Source organism: Anomaloglossus baeobatrachus, chromosome 4, assembly GCF_048569485.1.
Source record: "Anomaloglossus baeobatrachus isolate aAnoBae1 chromosome 4, aAnoBae1.hap1, whole genome shotgun sequence".
Taxonomy (NCBI): domain Eukaryota; kingdom Metazoa; phylum Chordata; class Amphibia; order Anura; family Aromobatidae; genus Anomaloglossus; species Anomaloglossus baeobatrachus.
This window is the reverse complement of record NC_134356.1, coordinates 31,653,908-31,671,914: the sequence shown is the minus strand read 5'-3', so window position 1 is coordinate 31,671,914 and position 18,007 is coordinate 31,653,908. Positions and strand designations below refer to the sequence as shown.

General features: G+C 50.9%; 1 protein-coding gene across 1 annotated transcript in view; it reads left to right on the top strand.

Annotated features, from left to right (window-relative positions):
• Nucleotides 1-10,439, top strand: part of NUP50 (nucleoporin 50) — a 38,364-nt gene extending 27,925 nt beyond the window's left edge. Inside the window, exons 6-8 of the mRNA XM_075344208.1 lie at nucleotides 4,701-4,782; nucleotides 5,299-5,417; nucleotides 6,204-10,439. Of these exons, the coding sequence (XP_075200323.1) occupies nucleotides 4,701-4,782; nucleotides 5,299-5,417; nucleotides 6,204-6,406 (404 nt within the window). The 3' untranslated portion in view covers nucleotides 6,407-10,439. The remainder of the gene's footprint in view (nucleotides 1-4,700; nucleotides 4,783-5,298; nucleotides 5,418-6,203) is intronic.
• The last annotated feature ends 7,568 nt before the right edge of the window (nucleotides 10,440-18,007 follow it).

The window sequence follows — 18,007 nt, the reverse complement described above, 5'->3', positions numbered from 1 at the left end:
AGACGCATCCTGGGCATTGCGTCACCGGGCTACGGCTCAGCAGGTGTGTCAGCACTACCTGATCGAGTCTGCACACTTTCACGAAACACTTTCGGGTTCACGCCTATGCTGTGGCAAATGCCAGCCTAGGTAGGCGAGTCCTTCAGGAGGCGGTTGCTCACCTGTAAGAGAGGGCCGTTTTTTCGGCTCTTTTTTATCGAGGTATTCTTTTACCCACCCAGGGACTGCTTTTGGACATCCCAATTGTCTGGGTCTCCCAATGGAGCGACAAAGAAGGGAATTTTGTTTACTTACCGTAAATTACTTTTCTTCTAGCTCCTATTGGGAGACCCAGCACCCGCCCCTGTTCCCTTCGGGCTGTTTGTTCTTTTGTGTACACATGTTGTTCATGTTGAATTGTTCTTGGTTCATGGTTTTTAGTTCTCCGAACATCCTTCGGATTGAATTTACCTTAGACCAATTTATAAGTTTCCTCCTTCCTGCTTTTGCACCAAAACTGAGGAGCCCGTGATGCACGGGGGGGTGTATAGGCAGAGGGGAGGGGTTACACTTTTTAAAGTGTAATACTTTGTGTGGCCTCCGGAGGCAGAAGCTATACACCCAATTGTCTGGGTCTCCCAATAGGAGCTAGAAGAAAAGGAATTTACGGTAAGTAAACAAAATTCCCTTCTTCCCAAACGTACACGGAGTACGTTTTTCGATCACTCTAACTTCAGAGATGCTGTCCAGAAGCACAGAGCATTTCCGGACAAGCGCTTTACTAAGCGCCTTAATGACACACGTTACCCCCTTCCCCTCTGACGTAGTTAAGGGTTGGGCCCAATGTCCCAAGGTGGATCCTCCAGTCTCTAGACTGGCGGCTAGATCTGTAGTATCAGTTGCAGATGGCTCATCGCTCAAGGATGCCACTGACAGGCAGAGCTCTTGATGAAATCCATCTATGAAGCCACAGGCGCGTCTTTTGCCCCGGCCTTTGCAGCCGTGTGGGCACTCCAAGCTATCTCAGCTTGTCTGTCTGAGATTAATGCGGTCACACGTACCTCTGCTCTGCAAGTTGCGTCCTTGACTTCTCAGGCGTCGGTTTTTTCGTCCTACGCCATGAACGCCGTCCTGGACTCTGCTAGCCGTACGGCGGTAGCATCCGCTAATTCGGTGGCAGTCCGCAGGGCCATGTGGCTACGCGAATGGAAGGCAGACTCTGCTTCCAAGCGGTTCTTAACCGGTTTGCCGTTTTCTGGCGACCGATTGTTTGGCGAGCGATTGGATGAAATTATTAAGGAATCCAAGGGAAAGGACTCGTCCTTACCCCAGTCCAAACCGAAGAGACCTCAGCAACGGAAAATACAATCGAGGTTTCGGTCCTTTCGGCCCTCAGCCAAGTCCCAATCCTCCTCGTCCAACAGGCCAGAGAAGGGCCAGAGGAACTCTTATTCGTGGCGGTCTAAGTCACGTCCCCAAAAGACCGCCGGAGGCACTGCCTCCAAGGCGGCCTCCTCATGACTTTCGGCCTCCCCAAACCGCATCCTCGGTCGGTGGCAGGCTCTCCCGCTTTTGCGACGCCTGGTGGCCACATGTCCAAGACCAATGGGTGAGAGACATTCTGTCTCACGGTTACAGGATAGAGTTCAGCTCTCGTCCCCCGACTCGTTTCTTCAGAACATCTCTGCCCCCCGAGCGAGCCGATGCACTTTCGGTCTGGCGACAGCCCCACGGGTCTTCACCAAGGTCATGGCATCCGTTGTAGCGGTCCTACACTCTCAGGGCCACTCGGTGATCCCTTACTTAGACGATCTCCTAGTCAAGGCACCCTCCCGGGTGGCGTGTCAGCACAGCCTGACCGTCGCTCTGGAGACTCTCCAGCGGTTCGGGTGGATCATCAATTTCCCAAAGTCCAAGTTGACACCGACCCAATCACTGACTTACCTCGGGATGGAGTTTCATACTCTCTCAGCGATAGTCAAGCTACCGCTGGACAAACAGCTTTCGCTGCAGACAGGGGTGCACTCTCTTCTTCGGGGCCAGTCACACCCCTTGAGGCGCCTCATGCACTTCCTGGGGAAGATGGTGGCAGCAATGGAGGCAGTCCCCTTTGCGCAGTTCCATCTGCGCCCACTCCAATGGGACATTCTCCGCAAATGGGACAGGAGGACGACGTCCCTAGACAGGAACGTCTCTTTCCCTGGCAGCCAAAACCTCTCTTCAGTGGTGGCTTCTTCCCTCTTCTCTGTCGCAGGGAAAATCCTTCCTGACCCATCCTGGGCTGTGGTCACGACGGACGCGAGTCTGTCAGGGTGGGGAGCGGTTTTTCTCCACCACAGGGCTCAGGGAACCTGGACTCCGACAGAGCCCTCCCTTCAGATCAATGTTCTCGAGATAAGGGCAGTGTATCTAGCCCTAAAGGCGTTCCATCGGTGGCTGGAGGGCAGGCAGATCCGCATACAGTCGGACAACGCCACGGCAGTCGCGTACATCAACCACCAGGGCGGCACGCGCAGCCGTCAAGCCTCCCAGGAAGTCCGGCGGATTCTGCTGTGGGCGGAGGCCACAGCCTCCACCATCTCTGCAGTTCACATCCCGGGCGTAGAAAACTGGGAAGCAGACTTTCTCAGTCGCCAGGGCATGGACGCGGGGGAATGGTCTCTTCACCCAGACGTGTTTCGAGAGATCTGTCGCCGCTGGGGAACGCCGGACGTCGATCTCATGGCGTCATGGCACAACAACAAAGTCCCGGCGTTCATGGCACGGTCTCAAGATCACAGAGCTCTGGCGGCGGACGCGTTAGTTCAGGATTGGTCCCAATTTCGACTGCCTTATGTATTTCCCCCTCTGGCGATGCTGCCCAGAGTGCTGCGAAAAATCAGGTCCGACTGTCGTCGCGCCTTTCTCGTCGCTCCAGATTGGCCAAGGCGGTCGTGGTACCCGGATCTGTGGCACCTCACGGTGGGTCAACCGTGGGCGCTCCCAGACCGCCCAGACTTGCTGTCTCAAGGGCCGTTTTTCCATCTGAATTCTGCGGCCCTCAACCTGACTGTGTGGCCATTGAGTCCTGGCTCCTAGCGTCCTCAGGGTTATCTCAAGATGTCATTGCCACTATGAGACAGGCCAGGAAACCAACGTCCGCCAAGATCTATCACAGGTCTTGGAGGATCTTCTTATCCTGGTGCTCTGATAAGGGTTTTACCCCCTGGCCGTTTGCCTTACTCACTTTTCTTTCATTCCTTCAATCTGGAATGGACAAGGGTTTGTCTCGGCTCTCTCAAGGGACAAGTATCGGCGCTTTCCGTATTTTTTTTTCAAAAGCGTCTAGCCAGGCTTCCGCAGGTCCGCACGTTCCTGCAAGGAGTTTGACACATAGTCCCACCTTACAAGCGTCCGCTGGAACCCTGGGTTCTTAACAGGGTGCTAACGGCTCTTCAGAAACCACCTTCCGAGCCGCTGCGGGATGTCTCTTTATCACGTCTTTCGCAGAAGGTGGCATTTCTAGTGGCAGTTACATCGCTCCGTAGAGTGTCGGAGCTAGCAGCGCTGTCATGCAAAGCCCCTTTCCTGGTTTTTCACCAGGATAAGGTGGTTCTGCGTCCGGTCCCGGAATTTCTCCCTAAGGTGGTATCCCCTTTTCATCTCAATCAGGATATCTCCTTACCTTCATTTTGCCCTCATCCAGTTCACCAATGTGAAAAGGATTTGCAATCGTTAGATCTGGTGAGAGCACTCCGGCTCTACGTGTCTCGCACGGCGCCCCTGCGCCGTTCAGATGCGCTCTTTGTCCTTGTCGCTGGCCAGCGTAAGAGTTCGCAGGCTTCCAAGTCAACCTTGGCTCGGTGGATCAAGGAACCGATTCTTGAAGCCCACCGTTCTTCTGGGCTTCCGCTTCCTTCAGGGCTGAAAGCCCATTCTACCAGAGCCGTGGGTGCGTCCTGGGCATTGCGGCACCGGGCTACGGCTCAGCAGGTGTGTCAGGCGGCTACCTGGTAGAGTCTGCACACTTTCACAAAACACTTTCACAAAACACTATCAGGTGCATGCCTATGCTTCGGCAGATGCCAGCCTAGGTAGGCGAGTCCTTCAGGCGGCGGTTGCCCACCTGTAAGAGGGGGTCGTTTTCGGCTCTTTTTTTATCAAGGTATTCTTTTACCCACCCAGGGACTGCTTTTGGACGTCCCAATTGTCTGGGTCTCCCAATGGAGCGACAAAGAAGGGAATTTTGTTTACTTACCGTAAATTCCTTTTCTTCTAGCTCCTATTGGGAGACCCAGCACCCGCCCCTGTGCCCTTCGGGCTGTTTGTTGAATTGTTCTTTTGGTTCATGGTTCAGTTCTCCGAACATCCTTCGGATTGAATTTACCTTAGACCAATTTATAAGTTTCCTCCTTCCTGCTTTTGCATCAAAACTGAGGAGCCCGTGATGCACGGGAGGGTGTATAGGCAGAGGGGAGGGGTTACACTTTTTAAAGTGTAATACTTTGTGTGGCCTCCGGAGGCAGAAGCTATACACCCAATTGTCTGGGTCTCCCAATAGGAGCTAGAAGAAAAGGAATTTACGGTAAGTAAACAAAATTCCCTTCTTTTTAATATAGGAAAGTGGTTTAATTTTATTGTAATGTTCATAGCTAAAACTTTACTTCCCCCGATCCTCTTTATTTTTTTTTTTGGCTTTTTTTAATTTATTTTACATTTTCACCCCTTCTCTAAAATTTCAGGAGGCGATGAGGAAGAAGTGGAGGAGCCGCCAAAAGTAGTTATTCAAGAAGTGAAAGAAGATGATGCCTTCTATTCCAAAAAGTTAGTAACCAGTTCTTAATGGGTCTTTAAACGTTACCGATGGGTTGCTATCCTGATGAGATGTGACAACCGGCATGACCGGACTGCTAAGGCGACTACGTGGCTGTAAGGCCTAGTGACCAGTGGTGGAGACGTGGCTGCTTCCGGTCTGGCTGAATGGCAGCGCCACAACCAAGGGCAGGTTGATCGTGGCTTGTCAGGATGGCACCTCAGTGCTAAAAACTCCTCTGTAAATGATGTATAAAATCTTCATGTCAAATATTTTTTGCTTTTTCAAGACTCGATGTCACAGCCTTGCATTAATAAGGGTGAGAAAAAAAATATTACCAGCAACCGAAGTTCTTAGTCCAGGAGCGTGATATACAGGCTGAGGTCTCCTGAGCCCCAGCCATAGGCCTGATATGAGGCTGTTAAGTTCGGGTTTAGGCGACCACGGCCCAGCCGATGTGGATAACGTCACGACCGTCTTTTTTTTTAATAAATAAAATTGTCATAATTGACTTCTTTTACTTCCAGGTGCAAACTATTCTACAAAAAAGATAACGAATTTAAGGAGAAAGGAGTCGGCACCCTTCACCTGAAAACGTTGGGAGATCAAAAGGTGCAGCTGCTGATCCGCGCCGATACCAACCTAGGTGAGTGCCAAATCCTCAGCATATCAGCTTTCATTCACACCTGTAGGTGGCGCCATCATCATGGTCACCACGTGGGTTTTGTAAATTTGTACATCCGGTAATAAGAGGCTTGTCTCATCACGATATATAGAATATGCCATAATTTGCAGAGTCCGCACCCCCCACCCCCCAAAAAAAAAATCCCTTTGTGATGCTGCTGTAAAGGAGACTGCAGCCCCATTATACCAGCTGCTGAAAAATCTTCCTTTTATAAGCCGTAGTGTTTCTCTGCTGATGGAAATAACTGAGGACTTTAGTCAGGGAAATAATGGAGAAATATATTGATCACCAGCTCAGCGCTGCAAGAACACACAGCTTCCTGTTTACACCCCTCCGTCTTCCCGGACGGCGGCTTCCTGTCTGCGCCCCTCCGTCTTCCCGGACGGCGGCTTCCTGTCTGCGCCCCTCCGTTTTCCCGGGCGGCGGCTTCCTGTTTGCGCCCCTCCTTCCTCTCGGGCGGCGGCTTCCTGTTTGCGCCCCTCCTTCCTCTCGGACGGCGGCTTCCTGTTTGCGCCCCTCCTTCCTCTCGGACGGCGGCTTCCTGTTTGCGCCCCTCCTTCCTCTCGCACGGCGGCTTCCTGTTTGCGCCCTTCCGTCTTCCAGTTACTTAGGTTGAAAAAAGACCTAGGTCCATCTAGTTCTACCTTCCTCCACCAGTTCTACATTTTTTTTCCCTGTTTGCACTCCTCCATTTATTTCTGACCTTTCTTTAACACTGATGTCCCCTTTTTTTTTTTTTTATTTCAGGCAACATCTTGTTGAACATTATGGTCCAACCCTCGCTGCCATGTACAAGAATGGGAAAGAACAACGTGATGATTGTGTGCGTCCCCAACCCCCCCATCGACGAGAAGAACCCAACCATCCCCGTCACCATGCTCATCCGAGTCAAAACCACAGAGGATGCTGACGAGCTGCACAAAATCCTTTTGGAGAAAAATGGGGCTTAATACCTCCCCACCCAAAAAAAGATGCCTTCACAGGATTATTATTTTTTTTTTTTTTTCTTGCCAAGTTGCTGCTCATTTATTGAACTTAGGGGTTACCATCCTTCAAGTCGGGGTCTTACGGCCGCGGATCTTCTCAATGCAGAAAGATTGGTTTTTGTACGTTTAAATGTCCTCTTTTTGGTCTGGATGGTAACAAAGCTTTAAGGAAAGGTGTCAAAAAATAAGGAATCCTCCGTCTGTCAATGTGAATGGCTGCTAATCACAGCCGAAGCCTTAGTCGCTCCAATGGGTGGAAATACAAAGGGTCGTGTGACCATTAGGGACATCGGTTGCTTTTCTTCTGCTCTGAACCCCTCGTGATGGATGGTTTTGTTTTTTGGGGGGGGTTCCCCCCCCCTTATCGTGGGAGACTCTGTACTAAATCACAAAATGGTCTATTTTTTACATTACTCTTCTGAAGGAAATCAGGGCCCATGGTGTAAAGGGGTTATTCCTAAATTGTGAAGCGAGACGATCGGTGGGGGTCCGACCTCTGGGACTAAACAGGGCAGGGTCCCATCATTTTTCTTTATATTAGCCCCAGCCCCCCCACTTGAAGCCCTAATTGCTGTCAGGATCTCTGGGGGCTGCCATAATTATGACGGGATGTTATCTGGCTATATATCGGAACTATACAATGGCTATAGGGGGCTTGTCCGAATGATTCCCCCTTGTAATCCAACTAATAGAAAGCCCTATCATACTTTGCTTTTCCAAAAGTAAGATACTTGTGTTTTGTTTTTTTTTGTTTGTTTTTTTTTTGCCCCCAAAAATACTAGGGATTATTTTTTAGGTAGGCCTTATTCTTAGGGAAACACGGTTGGAGGTAAGTTAAGAACCTCCCAAAAAAGAAAAAAAAAAGCCGACACACCTCCTCAAACCCCCCCCTTTTCCAAGAAGAATTTTACTGACCAGGGCCGGCTGTCTGCATAGCTCCCAACTCCTCCTGTGATTTTTGGCGAGCGCTCCCACGAGGTATGCTGCACACGGTCTTCCCCTCCTTTTGGGCAACAGGCACACACGCGGTGCTTGCTTCTGGCCAGCCGGGGAAGATGGGATGCAGTGGAGGGGCACATGGAGGACTCGTGGGGTCCTCACTCTCCACTGCGCTACGTCCCAGGCTTCTCTGTGGCTCAGAAGCAAGCATCGCTGGATGTGGTGAGTGTGCGATCCGATGTGTGATAGTCTGCAGGTGCTCTGTGTCTGAGTATGATTGCAGGGTCTTATCTCTTTTGGGGGGGTCTCTGATTTCTATAATGGAGTGTCCTGCAGTATTCTTTAACGTTTTTAGCTGCATGGACCCTTCATTATTGAACTATGACTAGGTCTTATTTTTGGAGTAGGACACACACCTTACACCAAAAATGCTGAAAACTCCTGGTAGAGCTTTTTTTTTTTTTGGAGTAGGGTTTATTTCTGGAAAAATACAGTAGTAAAGCAATATTTCATTTAGGCTAAGCTCACACTTCTGGTTTAAATCTGTCGTTTTTTTGTTTTTTTTTTATGTTAACTGACGCAATGGATGTGTAATTTGACAGGAATCCTGTGAAAATACTGATCTGTCGTGTCCGTTACACCCTTTTTTTTTTTTTTTTTTTTTATTTCTTTTGATGGATCTGTTATGATCTTTGTGTTTGGCACACCCACTGGCCTGTACCAAACATGCTGGGTATGCTCAGTAAAGCATGATGGAGTCCAGCACTGGATTCCGTCGTGCCTTTTCCTGGCAAACGGTCAGTCAGTAAACGACTGATTTATGCGGCAGATGCAGCGCAGGGTCATCAGTCACTATCCGTCACTAATCGTCGCTAATAGAAGTCTATGGGAAAAACGGATTTCTGCATAATATTTTGCAGGATACCGTAATTCCTTAAGGGGACGGATTGTGACTGATGCAAAACAACGTGTGAACTTAGCCTTAATATTGTCACATGCTATCAGTTACCTCCCGCCCCCCAGGCTCCTTCCCGCCCCCTTCCCCGCAGTAACCACACACCCTTGATATTTCGGCCAAGGGGTCGGAGTTGACGATTTGACTGTTTTGGCTCTGATTACTGTAGATTTGGTGGTTACTTTTCTCACGTTAGTTCACCGGTGATCAGTCAAATATACAGTGTACAATATTATGGTTACGGGCGCAGTTGGAAGCCTTTAGAAGAGGCTAAAACTGCCCTGGTGGTTAATAGTGGGGGTAAATCTGCCCATCAGGACCCCATTCCACAGTGTTAACTCATTTTTATCCCCCCCCTCCTCTCAAATCTCAGACTGTCTGATCCTAACTATTCTCTATTAACACTAGAAGTCCCAGAGAGGGGTCATTTAACATTTCTACCATTGAAACTCTATGGAGCTCGAAATTCCTGGGACTTTGTGTTAAGACATGTTAGGCTGTGTTCACACACTGGTGTTTTTTTACCTGTGTTTTGCTGCAGAAATTTCTTGAGAAATTCTTGTAACCTTTCTGCAGATATTCCCTAGCCAAACCTATGGCAAAAAAAAAAAATGAGCTGTGCGCACACAGCGTTCTTTTTCTTAAGAAAGTTCTTTCAGTAGATTTTCTTAAGTGACTGCTCATTCTTTTTCTTTTCTGCAGCTAACTGCGTTAGTTACCATAGATAATGGCACAATAACACAGGTGCGCTAATCCTTCACTTTCTAGTGTGCACATAGCCTAAAAGACTGAACATATCTGAGGAGCATGGGCTGACAATATTGACATTAAAAATGTCAGCATTTTCGTGCCTCCCCACCCTTTTTTTTTATTTTTTTTTTTATTACATGTATGAGGGCTGCTAAAAAAAATAAAAAAAATATCAGGAGGTTATGAAGTGACGCAAGACGGCTTACTTTAAAAGGGGCCTGTGCAGCTAGGAGGAGAGTCACCGACCTACCATATTGGATTCTGGTTCTCCAATCCTACCCATGTCAGTTCGGGATTAGGTAGTAGGATCTCAGGCGATTTAGTCAGTGAGCTCAGGATAAACGTTCTGCCGCTGGAGGAAAGTCCTGGACTCCTCGGGTACCTAATGCTGAAGTCACATAGGGCACGAGTGGCTCCGGTGTTGGCGGCCGGTCCCTCTTAATCATATTTTGTATGTGTTTAATATCATGTGAAATTGAAATGTAAATGTGTTTAGATGATTCTAGGAGGGCAGAAAAATAAGGGGCACTTTAAGATTGCGGCAGTGGAAACCCCCAAGTCCTAATTTTTAAAAATTATAGGTAATTTAAGCTTATTTTCTTTTCCTCCCCCCCCAGGCCATAGAACGGATGGGTTTTATGGCTAATTTATTAAAGGGCTTATGTGGTGTCATTGTCATCCAGGCAGTCTGCAGGGTCCGGCAATGATATAATGGTCATATGGGGACCCCCAACATTCAGGTGCAGGGTCCCCTTTTCTGTTACATATGTCTTAGTGCAGTCGTCCGTGCCTTGCGCTCCTTGGTGCATGCTGGGAGTTGTAGTATCACTAGATCAGCAGGGACATATAGCAGAACAGCTGCCCTGTGGATATAGGCCGGGTGTATAATGTGCCACGTTCCCTTTATTCTACTTGCCGGGGGGGGGGGGTCCTGCGTTGCGTAAACAAAACCGGGGAGTATAAAATGATCCTACTTTTTCTTTCTTCATCCGTACATCCGTTTCTCCATGCTTTACATCAGCCTGCGGTTGACTAGTCACGATCTTGTAGCCCTCGCTGGGACTTGTAGTTCTGATGAGACCACCGCTGCCTACTAGACAATTAGTCAAATTGTGTAGAGGGTGTGAAGGCACCGCCCCCGAGGCTACCGGCCGCCCCCCCGGTGTAACATATGCAAACTATTTCTGTGAAGGATTACAACTCCCAACGGACAGCTTTGTACAATTACTTGACCGGATGGGTTCCTTCTACCCCCCCCCCCCTTTTTTTTTTTGTGTTTTCCACCTTTTACATCAGATTGCACAGAAATATACTAAAATATCTGACTAATAAAAAATCAAGTTTGATCATGAATATTCCAATTGAGAGCTGTCACTTGTGATGTGCGGTTATGATCATTTACTCTTTTGTTGGGGGCAAATTTGGATTGTGAAAATGTGGAGGATGCGAAGTCCTGATTCCTGGATGCTGCTGCCGCTGTCATTAATGATTATACGCCGATGGTAAAATATGGCCGCTTTTTTCCAGTTGGATCTGGACGGCACCATGAAACGATTCACTGTAATTGCAATATTGAACAATATTGTGCCAAAATATAGAAAATACTAAACAGTGAAAGTGGTGAAATGAGGGAAATCAGAGGGAGGATAAGATGTTACCAATATGAAAATGATGAAAAAATGCAAATAAAACTCATAACTAGTGATGAGAGGGCACTACCATGCTCGGATGCTCTGTACTCATAACTAGTGATGAGCGGGCACTACCATGCTCTGGTGCTCTGTACTGGTAACTAGTGATGAGCGGGCACTACCATGCTCGGGTGCTCAGTACTGGTAACTAGTGATGAGCGGGCACTACCATGCTCTGGTGCTCAGTACTGGTAACTAGTGATGAGCGGGCACTACCATGCTCTGGTGCTCTGTACTGGTAACTAGTGATGAGCGGGCACTACCATGCTCGGATGCTCTGTACTCGTAACTAGTGATGAGCGGGCACTACCATGCTCTGATGCTCTGTACTCCTAACTAGTGATGAGCGGGCACTACCATGCTCTGGTACTCTATACTCATAACTAGTGATGAGCGAGCACTACCATGCTCGGATGCTCTATACTCGTAACTAGTGATGAGCGGGCACTACCATGCTCGGATGCTCTGTACTCCTAACTAGTGATGAGCAGGCACTACCATGCTCAGGTACTCGTAACTAGTGATGAGCGGGCACTACCATGCTCTGGTACTCTATACTCATAACTAGTGATGAGCGAGCACTACCATGCTCGGATGCTCTATACTCGTAACTAGTGATGAGCGGGCACTACCATGCTCGGATGCTCTGTACTCATAACTAGTGATGAGCGGCTACTACCATGCTCAGGTCCTCGGTACTTGTAACTAGTGATGAGCGGGCACTACCATGCTCGGGTGCTCAGTGCTCGTAACAATTTGGGTTTTCTTTGTCGCTCCATTGGGAGACCCAGACAATTGGGTGTATAGCTTCTGCCTCCGGAGGCCACACAAAGTATTACACTTAAAAGTGTAAACCCCTCCCCTTCTGCCTATACACCCCCCCGTGCATCACGGGCTCCTCAGTTTTTACGCATTAGTTCAGGATTGGTCGCAGTTTCAACTCCCTTATGTGTTTCCTCCGCTGGCACTGCTGCCCAGAGTGTTATGCAAGATCAGGTCCGACTGCCGCCGCGCCATCCTCGTCGCTCCAGACTGGCCGAGGAGGTCGTGGTACCCGGATTTGTGGCATCTCGCGGTGGGCCAACCGTGGGCACTGCCAGACCGACCAGACTTGCTGTCTCAAGGGCCATTTCTTTGTCGCTCCTAATTGGGAGACCCAGACAATTGGGTGTATAGCTACTGCCTCCGGAGGCCACAAAAAGTACTACACTTAAAAGTGTAAGGCCCCTCCCCTTCTGGCTATACACCCCCAGTGGGATCACGGGCTCCTCAGTTTTATGCTTTGTGCGAAGGAGGCCAGACATCCACGCATAGCTCCACTGTTTAGTCAGCAGCAGCTGCTGACTATGTCGGATGGAAGAAAAGAGGGCCCATACTAGGGCCCCCAGCATGCTCCCTTCTCACCCCACTTTATGTCGGTGGTGTTTGTTAAGGTTGAGGTACCCATTGCGGGTACGGAGGCTGGAGCCCACATGCTGATTCCTTCCCCATCCCCATTAGGGCTCTGGGTGAAGTGGGACTTTACCGGTCTCCGGGCACTGAGGCCGTGCTCCATCCACAGCCCCTGGAGGATCTGCTGGATTCGGGGCGGAGTTTCCTCAGGGACAGGACCCTGCTCCATCAAGGTACTCCGTGTCCCCGTGCTTATCGCACGCACACTGCAGCATTGCTGGGTGTGTTAGTGCGCCGGGGTAAACAGCGCTGCTGCGCTTGTGCCGTTACTCACTACAGCTCTGCTGAGTGAGGTGACTTAGTACGATTGGCCGATCCGGCCGCGGGGGTCAGTTTTTACTGCGTCGCGGCTGGGATTTGTGGTGCGCCGGGGACTTCCGCGCTGGCCGTGCATATATGACGGCCGCGCTAGATTACTACAGTCCCCGGCTTTTGCGGCCGAGTTCGTATCGTTCCCGCACCCAGACCTGCCAGTCAGGAGGAGGGCGGGACGCTGTACAGACCAGCAGTGCTAAGAGCTGGAGTCTGTTTTACATACTCCAGCCCTCACACTAGGCACAGTGGGACGCAGTTTCCCGCACTTTTGTTTGTGACGCCCACGGTCCGCCCCTCTTCACAGGACGCCGGCAGCCATTCCTGCCTGCACGCTGAGCTGCAGAGGGGAGACGGGGAGACTCAGACAAGGGATTCTACGACCTCACACCCGCTTTCAGTGGGCGGTAAGCAGCCCTCAAGGGCTCTCCCCCACTTGTGCCATAGTGTACTTTGTATTTTGTGCTGACAATACTTTGCACTGTACAGTCGCTGGTGATTTTCTGCTATATACCCTCCTTAGATTCTCAAGGAGACAACAGCATGTCGTCCGCAAAAAGCAAAAGTGCCAAGGCACGGACTTTATATGCTGCTTGTACCGCATGTGGGGCTGCTCTACCGGCAGGTTCCACTGACCCCCATTGTGTGCAGTGCTCGGCCCCTGTGGCAATTGCTCAGCCGGGGCCGCTGCTAGAGGTGAGAACCACCTGTGAATGCTGTCCAGGTGACAGGGACGGAGTTTGCAGCTTTTGCTGACAGATTGTCTATGACTATGTCTAAAATTCTTGAAACATTGCAGTCTAGACCAGTAACTCAGACCATGGGCACTGTTGATTCATTGCCACCTTGTCCCCCTCAGCTGGACCACTTCCTAGCTCCGGGGGTGTCACATGCACCCCAGGGTGACGGCTCTGACTCGGACGACAGTCCCAGACAACCTAAGCGGGCTCGCTATGAGCGACCCTCAACTTCATCACACTGGTCAGGGTCCCAGCGGGACGACTCTTTGTGTGATGAGGCGGATGTAACTGATCAGGAGTCTGATGCTGGGGCCGCTCTCAATCTAGATACCCCGGATGGTGACGCCATAGTGAATGATCTTATAGCGTCCATCAATAGGATGTTAGATATTTCTCCACCAGCTCCTCCTGCGGAGGAGGCAGCTTCACAGCAGGAGAAATTCCATTTCAGGTATCCCAAGCGTAAATTAAGCACTTTTCTGGACCACTCTGACTTTAGAGACGCAATCCAGAAACACCACGCTTATCCAGATAAGCGTTTTTCCAAACGGCTTAAAGATACACGCTATCCTTTTCCCCCTGACGTGGTCAAGGGCTGGACACAGTGTCCCAAGGTGGACCCTCCAATCTCCAGGCTTGCAGCCAGATCTCTAGTTGCAGTGGAAGATGGGGCGGCACTTAAAGATGCCACTGACAGACAGATGGAGCTCTGGTTAAAATCCATCTATGAAGCGATTGGAGCGTCGTTGGCGCCAGCATTCGCTGCCGTATGGGCACTCCAAGCTATTTCAGCTGGGCTTACACAGGTCGACACGGTCACACGTACATCTGCTCCGCAGGTGGCACCCTTGACCTCTCAAATGTCTGCATTCGCGTCTTACGCGATTAATGCTGTCCTAGACTCTACGAGCCGTACGGCGGTGGCGTCAGCCAACTCTGTGGTTTTACGCAGAGCCCTGTGGTTGAGAGAATGGAAGGCAGATTCTTCTTCCAAGAAGTGCTTAACCAGTTTGCCTTTTTCTCGTGACCGATTGTTTGGTGAGCGTTTGGATGAAATCATTAAACACTCCAAGGGTAAGGATTCATCCTTACCTCAGCCCAGACAAAACAAACCCCAACAGAGGAGGGGACAGTCTGGTTTTCGGTCCTTTCGAGGCTCAGGCAGGTCCCAATTCTACTCGTCCAAAAGGACTCAAAAGGATCAGAGGGGCTCAGATTCTTGGCGGACTCAATCACGCCCAAAAAAGCCAGCCGGAAGAACCGTTACCAAGACGGCTTCCTCATGACTCTCAGCCTCCTCTCTCCGCATCCTTGGTCGGTGGCAGGCTCTCCCGCTTTGGCGACATTTGGCTGTCACAGGTCAAAGACCGTTGGGTGAGAGACATTCTGTCTCACGGGTACAGGATAGAGTTCAGCTCTCGTCCTCCAACTCGCTTCTTCAGAACTTCTCCACCGCCCGACCGAGCCGATGCTCTGCTACAAGCGGTGTCCGCTCTAAAGGCGGAAGGAGTGGTGACTTCTGTTCCTCTTCAGGAACAAGGTCACGGTTTTTACTCCAATTTGTTTGTGGTGCCAAAGAAAGGCGGGTCGTTCCGTCCCGTCCTGGATCTAAAGCTGCTCAACAAACACGTAAAAACCAGGAGGTTCCGGATGGAATCTCTCCGCTCCGTTATCGCCTCAATGTCTCAAGGAGATTTCCTAGCATCAATAGACATCAAGGATGCTTATCTCCACGTGCCAATTGCGCCAGAACATCAGCGTTTTCTACGCTTCGTTATAGGAAGCGAACACCTGCAGTTCGTAGCTCTACCTTTCGGGCTGGCGACAGCCCCTCGGGTCTTCACCAAGGTCATGGCAGCAGTAGTAGCAGTCCTGCACTCGCAAGGTCATTCCGTGATCCCGTATTTGGACGATCTACTTATCAAGGCACCCTCTCAAGAGGCATGCCAACACAGCCTGAACGTGGCACTGAAGACTCTGCAGAGTTTCGGGTGGATTATCAACTTTTCAAAGTCAAATCTAACCCCGACCCAATCACTAACATATCTTGGCATGGAGTTTCATACTCTCTCAGCGATAGTGAAACTTCCACTGGACAAACAGTGCTCGCTACAGATAGGGGTGCAATCTCTCCTTCAGGGCCAGTCGCACCCCTTGAGGCGCCTCATGCACTTCCTAGGGAAGATGGTAGCAGCAATGGAAGCAGTTCCTTTTGCGCAGTTTCATCTGCGTCCACTACAATGGGACATTCTCCGCCAATGGGACGGGAAGTCGACGTCCCTCGACAGGGAGGTTTCCCTCTCTCAGGCAGCCAAGGAATCTCTCCGGTGGTGGCTTCTTCCCACCTCATTGTCAAAAGGAAAGTCGTTCCTACCCCCATCCTGGGCGGTGGTCACGACAGATGCGAGTCTATCAGGGTGGGGAGCAGTGTTTCTCCACCACAGGGCTCAAGGTACGTGGACTCGGAAAGAGTCCACCCTTCAGATCAATGTTCTAGAGATCAGAGCAGTCTATCTTGCCCTACAAGCCTTCCAACAGTGGCTGGAAGGCAAGCAGATCCGAATTCAGTCGGACAACTCCACAGCGGTGGCATACATCAACCACCAAGGGGGAACACGCAGTCGGCAAGCCTTCCAGGAAGTCCGGCGGATTCTGACGTGGGTGGAAGACACGGCATCCACCATATCCGCAGTTCACATCCCAGGCGTAGAAAACTGGGAAGCAGACTTTCTCAGTCGCCAGGGCATGGACGCAGGGGAATGGTCTCTTCACCCGGACGTGTTTCAGGAGATCTGTCGCCGCTGGGGGATGCCGGACGTCGACCTGATGGCGTCACGGCACAACAACAAGGTCCCGGTTTTCATGGCACGGTCTCACGATCACCGAGCTCTGGCGGCAGACGCCTTAGTTCAAGATTGGTCGCAGTTCCGGCTACCGTATGTGTTCCCACCTCTGGCATTGTTGCCCAGAGTGCTCCGCAAAATCAGGTCCGACTGCCGCCGCGCCATTCTCGTCGCTCCAGACTGGCCAAGGAGGTCGTGGTACCCGGATCTGTGGCACCTCACGGTAGGCCATCCGTGGGCACTACCAGACCGTCCAGACTTGCTGTCTCAAGGGCCGTTTTTCCATCTGAATTCTGCGGCCCTGAACCTGACTGTGTGGCCATTGAGTCCTGGATCCTAGCGGCCTCAGGTTTATCTCATGAAGTGGTTGCCACCATGAGACAGGCTAGGAAGTCATCCTCCGCCAAGATCTACCACAGGACGTGGAGGATATTCCTATCTTGGTGCTCTGCTCAGGGAGTTTCTCCCTGGCCTTTTGCATTGCCTACTTTTCTTTCCTTCCTGCAGTCTGGGTTGGAAAAAGGTTTGTCGCTTGGCTCCCTTAAGGGTCAAGTCTCCGCGCTATCCGTATTTTTTCAGAAACGCCTGGCGCGACTTCCTCAGGTACGCACGTTCCTGCAAGGGGTTTGTCATATCGTCCCCCCTTACAAGCGGCCGTTGGAGCCCTGGGACCTGAACAAGGTTCTAATTGCTCTCCAGAAGCCGCCTTTCGAGCCTATGAAGGAGGTTTCCCTTTCTCGTCTTTCACAGAAAGTGGCCTTTCTAGTGGCGGTCACGTCTCTTCGGAGAGTGTCCGAGCTGGCGGCGTTATCATGCAGATCTCCATTCCTGGTGTTTCACCAGGACAAGGTAGTTCTGCGTCCAATTCCAGAATTTCTTCCCAAGGTGGTATCTTCCTTTCATCTCAATCAAGATATCACTTTACCGTCTTTGTGTCCGCATCCAGTTCACCAATTTGAAAAAGGTTTGCATTTATTGGATCTGGTGAGAGCACTCAGGATCTACATTTCCCGCACGGCGCCTCTGCGCCGCTCGGATGCACTCTTTGTCCTTGTCGCTGGTCAGCGTAAAGGGTCACAAGCTTCCAAATCCACCCTTGCGCGTTGGATCAAGGAACCAATTCTTCACACCTACCGTTTTGCTGGGCTTCCGATTCCATCAGGACTGAAGGCCCATTCTACCAGAGCCGTGGGTGCGTCCTGGGCATTACGGCACCAGGCCACGGCTCAGCAGGTGTGCCAGGCGGCTACCTGGTCGAGTCTGCACACTTTTACCAAGCATTATCAGGTGCATACCTACGCTTCGGCGGATGCCGGCCTAGGTAGACAAGTCCTTCAGGCGGCGGTGGCTCACCTGTAGGAAAGGGCTGTTTGACGGCCCTATCACGAGGTATTCTTTCTTCGGCGCTCCATTGGGAGACCCAGACGATTGGGTGTATAGTACTGTCTCCGGAGGCCACACAAAGCATTACACTAAAAAGTGTAAGGCCCCTCCCCTTCTGGCTATACACCCCCAGTGGGATCACTGGCTCACCAGTTTTCTGCTTTGTGCGAAGGAGGTCAGACATCCACGCATAGCTCCACTGTTTAGTCAGCAGCAGCTGCTGACTATGTCGGATGGAAGAAAAGAGGGCCCATACTAGGGCCCCCAGCATGCTCCCTTCTCACCCCACTTTATGTCGGCGGTGTTTGTTTAGGTTGAGGTACCCATTGTGGGTACGGAGGCTGGAGCCCACATGCTGTTTTCCTTCCCCATCCCCCTGAGGGGCTCTGAGGAAGTGGGATCTTACCGGCCCCCAAGCCCTGAGGCCGGGCTCAATCCACAGACCCATGGAACCTGCTGGATACGGAGCTGGGTACCGTTCAGGGACAAGGCCCTGCGAC